Source organism: Poecilia reticulata, linkage group LG17, assembly GCF_000633615.1.
Source record: "Poecilia reticulata strain Guanapo linkage group LG17, Guppy_female_1.0+MT, whole genome shotgun sequence".
NCBI classification, from domain to species: Eukaryota; Metazoa; Chordata; class Actinopteri; order Cyprinodontiformes; family Poeciliidae; genus Poecilia; species Poecilia reticulata.
In genome coordinates this window covers 30,693,823-30,698,906 of record NC_024347.1, presented here as the reverse complement: position 1 = coordinate 30,698,906, position 5,084 = coordinate 30,693,823, and the positions used below count along the sequence as shown (strand labels likewise).

Sequence of the window (5,084 nt, the reverse complement as noted above, 5' to 3'; positions counted from 1 at the left end):
ATCCATCCATCCATCCATCTGTCCGTCTGTCCATCCATCCATCCATCCATCCATCCGTCCATCCATCTGTCCATCCATCCATCCATCCATCTGTCCGTCTGTCCATCCATCCATCCATCCATCCATCCATCCATCCATCCATCCATCCATCCATCCATCCGTCCATCCATCTGTCCGTCCATCTGTCCATCCATCCATCCATCCATCCATCTGTCCGTCCGTCTGTCCATCCATCCATCCGTCCGTCCATCTGTCCATCCATCCATCTGTCCGTCCGTCTGTCCATCCATCCATCCGTCCGTCCATCTGTCCATCCATCCATCTGTCCGTCCATCCGTCCATCTGTCCGTCCATCTGTCCATCCATCCATCCATCCATCCGTCCATCCATCTGTCCGTCCATCCATCCATCCATCCATCCGTCCGTCCATCTGTCCATCCATCCATCTGTCTGTCCATCTGTCCGTCCATCCGTCCATCTGTCTGTCCATCTGTCTGTCCATCCATCCATCCATCCATCCATCCATCCATCCATCCATCCATCCATCCATCCATCCATCCATCCATCTGTTCATCCATCTGTCCATCCATCCATCCATCCATCCATCCATCCATCCATCCATCCATCCATCCATCCATCCATCCATCCATCTGTCCGTCCATCCATCCATCCATCCATCTGTCCGTCCGTCTGTCCATCCATCCATCCGTCCGTCCATCTGTCCGTCCGTCCGTCCGTCCATCCATCCGTTCGTCCGTCCGTCCGTCCATCTGTCTGTCCGGCGTTTTCCTCCGATCCTCGGCGGCCATTTTTAGGAGCTGCTCAGTGTAATTATGAACCATTACATGATTGTTGAGAGTCAGTCCTGCTGCAGGCCGAAACCTGAGGAGCAAAGCTCTGCTGACGCGTATCAGATCCTGTGTGTGTGTGTGTGTGTGTGTGTGTGTGTGTGTGTGTGTGTGTGTGTGTGTGTGTGTGTGTGTGTGTGTGAGGGGGTTAATCTGCTCTTCAGCTCTGCCAGATAAGGCCGCGGCCATCGAGGAGTCACGCTGTGACATTTTATTAACTGATTGCTCATAAAAAGCTGTAAAGGGCAGAACTGATTCAGGATCAGCAGGAGAAACTTCTCTGCGTTTGGAAAGCGGCTGCGGCCTCAAACACGCTGACATTTTGGGAAATGTTGCTCTGATGAATATCAGCTTGATGACCGCATCGTCCATTTCCCACAAAATAAACAGAAACTCTTTGGAGCTTACGGATTAAAATTAGCACCAAAGTCATTATTTATTGAATTTATACTTTGTGTAAGCTTCGTTAAACCACTTTGTCCTCTTTAAATGAGTAAAATCTTGATGTTTTCATGATTTCCTGTCTCTGCCGCAGATCTGTCAGAGAAGAAGAGCGACCTGAGAGTCTGCGACGTCTCCACCTGCCGGTACGGAGGCGAATGCAAAGACGACGGCGCGCAGCTCAAATGCGTCTGCCAGTTCCAGGTAAAAGCGACATAAATCATGGATCAGCGTTTCAGACGACCTTAAATAATCATGTCTGCACTCAGAGGAATATTTAAGGGATGTTTGTGAAGTTAGAGCATCAAAACTAGCAGCAGTAATTTGGGTTATTTAGCCTTTAATAAAGGGATATTCATTCAAAGTCATGTGTTAGCTATTAATGAATGTCACAGCTTCAAACTAAATATTTAGCTTAAAGCTAAATGAGGTTGAACTTTAAGGTAAATATGTAAAGCTAAGTATTTAGTTTGGAGCTACATGTTTAGCCTGGAAGCTAACATGGTGACACTTTGACTAAGATGAACCCTCTTTGTTTCCCTCATGACCAAACAACCCAAATAACCGCTGATAATTTTTACTTTACAAACGGCTTACTTACTGCCTCATTTGGTTCAAATTATTAAGAATTTATTTCCCAAATGTATTTCTCCAAAATGTGATAAATTCCCTTGAATGAAACTTTTTCTGCTTCATCCTGTCGTCTTCCCAATGAGAACGTCCTAATTAAAGCACCAAGCTCCTCTGCTTTTTTTTAAAGGATTTTTAGTTTCTCTCAGTATCCAGCTGGTACCAAACCCAAACACTCATCTGGACCGATCAGAACTCATCAGTCGGGTCTCAGTGGGTTTCGGCGGTTCCCGCTCTGATTGGATATGGATTTACAAATCAAAATATCCTGATGGCGCAGATGCTTTTCATTAACAGGCAGAGGGACGTCGCCATGTTGGGCAACACAATCTGATCGGATTGGCCCAATCTGATCGGGCCAATCTGATCGGATTGGCCCAATCTGATCGGGCCAATCTGATCGGATTGGCCCAATCTGATCGGGCCAATCCGATCAGATTTTCACGTCATTTGAATTTTAATGATGTGAAATTCAAAGAGCTCAGCAGTTATTTTACCCATTTCTAACTTTTATTCTCCACTGTTATTTTCTGCCATGTTTTCCTCCATTAATCAGAACCTCAGCTGGATTCTGTCCAATCCAAACAAAGATCTGAGAAAACCAACTGGAAACCAGAAGCTGCACAAAAACTGATCACACGACAGAGCAGAAAAATATTATTTTAATCTGTTTGTCTTTTCCATTTAAGTTTGGAAACAATGATGCTTTAGAAACACCATAAACTGCTTTAAGGTTAAACTTTTTGCTCCTTATAAAGTCTTAAGTTTTCACGTTGATTAGCATGTTAGCATGTTTACTGCCGCTGTTGAGTCATTTCTGACCAGTTTGACCTCTGGGTTTGACCCGCAGTGTCACAAAAACTACATCCCGGTGTGCGGCTCTAATGGAGACACCTACCAGAACGAGTGTTACCGACGGCTGGCGTCTTGCAAGCAGCAGAGATCCATCTTTAGAGTCCATGACGGGCCCTGCTCCGCCGGTGAGTCCAGCAAATACACCGAGCCAAAGACAGTTACTGACCGACTCCAGCAAATACACCGAGTCCAGAACAGCTACTGACTGAGTCCAGCAAATACAAATACACAGAGCCCAAGACAGTTAGTTACTGAGTCCAGCAAATACACCGAGCCCAGAACAGCTACTGAGTCCAGCGAATACACCGAGCCCAGAACTGCTACTGACCGAGTCCAGCAAATACACCGAGCCCAAGACAGTTACTGACCGACTCCAGCAAATACACCGAGCCCAGAACAGCTACTGACTGAGTCCAGCAAATACACCGAGCCCAGAACAGCTACTGACTGATCCAGCAAATATAATTTATATGGTCAAAAATTAACAGCAATAATTTGGTTTAAAAAAATATATATTTTTTTTCATTTATCATTAATTCTTTAATAATTGTTACAGTTTCAAACTAAATATCTAGGTTGTTAATCAAGTGTTAAGTGTTAAAATAAATATTTAGTTTCAAACTAAAGATAAGTGTTTAGCTTTAGTTTGAAGGTAAATATTTAACATTTAGCAAATTAAATGTTTAACTCATGCTAAATATTTAGTTTGAAGTTGAATATTTAATTCAGTTCTAAATATTTAAATATTTCAGTACAAAAATATTTAGTTGGTAAACTAATATTTAGTTTGGAGCGAAGTATTTAAATTGGAGCTTTGGCTCTATTTAGTTTTTAAAATGCGGTGTTGTGTGATTTTCCCGCCGTTTCTCCAGGCTGTTGTGTTTTTAACAGCTCTGAACGTTGCAGATCATCATCAGTCTCATTGATTTCTGAGGACGAGTCGGTTAATCAACTGATCAATTTTAATTAGGAGCTCCTGATCAAAGTCATTAAAATCTGAAGCTCAGAGCCTCTGAACTGGAAACGGCTCGCTGGTTTTATGTTTTAGCTGTTTATGCAGAACGTAGGGAACAAATAATTCTGCTGTTCTGGACCGGTTCCTGAAACTTCTCGGTACCAACGTTTTGTTTCGGTTTTAAATCCGTTTCTGATTCCAAACATAAGAACAGATTTATTAAAGAGCGCTGAATTAAAGAACAGAAGTCGTTTTTACTGAGTCGGTCATTTTGTTGGTGATGCAACAAAGAAACTAAAACAGATCAAATCTTAAAGGACGAAGCAAACAGAAAATCCAAACAACTTCGATCTTCATCAGTGCAGATGGAGCTTCTGCATAGATTAAGTAACATTATCATCAGGTTGTTGATTTAACATTTGAGTAGTTTCTGAAAATGCATAAAGCAGTTAAAGTTTATTAGCTTGCCTAAAGCAGACACAACGTTCAGATGCTAATGCTAACTGATATTAGCATGCTAACTGGTGTTAGCGTCAGCATAAAGTCACCACTGCTGTGTTGATGTTTGTTTCTGCTGATAAAAACCATGAAAACTCTCTAACCTAAAAGTTTGGGGCCTTTTTTAAAATCTTTTTCTGAGTGATGAAGATTTTTACTGGACGTCAGCAGCAGGACGATCAGCTGACCGGAGTCCGACGTCCCTGCAGGTCGGGTGGCTTCACTGTTTTCCCTCAGCCTCCTCTTCCTCACCTCGCTGCTGGTTCCTGCTCCACACATTTACTGGAAAAAACAAGAACATGGGTCGGACTGGCCTGTGAGATCCGACCTCACAGATTGTTTCTGGACCGGAACACGAGGCGTCGCTTCCACAGCTTCTCTGATTTTCTCTGAAAAGCTGAACTGTCCTCGTTTTAACGCCTCGTTCTGATGCAACGGGCTGGGAGTCGGACGTAGCGCCACCGACTTCCTTCATGACGGGATTCAGACGTGTGGCTTTTATCCGTCTGGATTTAATCCCGTTCCAGTCGGAGCCGCTTGCCACCGAAGTGTGAAGGAAAAACTCTGGACTTCAGAAAGCCGAGGAAAAGCTTCATCTGCTGCCGCTTCGCTTCCTTTAGGTTTGGGCAGTGGTGGAGAAAGTACTCAAAAAATTTACTTAAGTAAAAGTACAAATACACAGTCAAAAATGTACTTAAGTAAAAGTCAAAGTACCACATTAACATTTTACTTAAGTAAAAGTAAAAAAGTCCTGGCTTTTAAAAATACTTAAGTATTAAAAGTAAAAGTACTCGCTGAATGCATTACCTAATCGCTAATATCATTAAGTGTGCCGATCGCATTTAATTTTAATACAT

General features: G+C 43.0%; 1 protein-coding gene across 1 annotated transcript in view; it reads left to right on the top strand.

Annotated features, from left to right (window-relative positions):
* The window catches only part of tmeff1a (transmembrane protein with EGF-like and two follistatin-like domains 1a), a 53,567-nt gene that overhangs the window by 24,811 nt on the left and 23,672 nt on the right, over positions 1-5,084 (top strand). The window contains exons 2-3 of the mRNA XM_017310121.1: positions 1,384-1,493; positions 2,770-2,899. Of these exons, the coding sequence (XP_017165610.1) occupies positions 1,384-1,493; positions 2,770-2,899 (240 nt within the window). The remainder of the gene's footprint in view (positions 1-1,383; positions 1,494-2,769; positions 2,900-5,084) is intronic.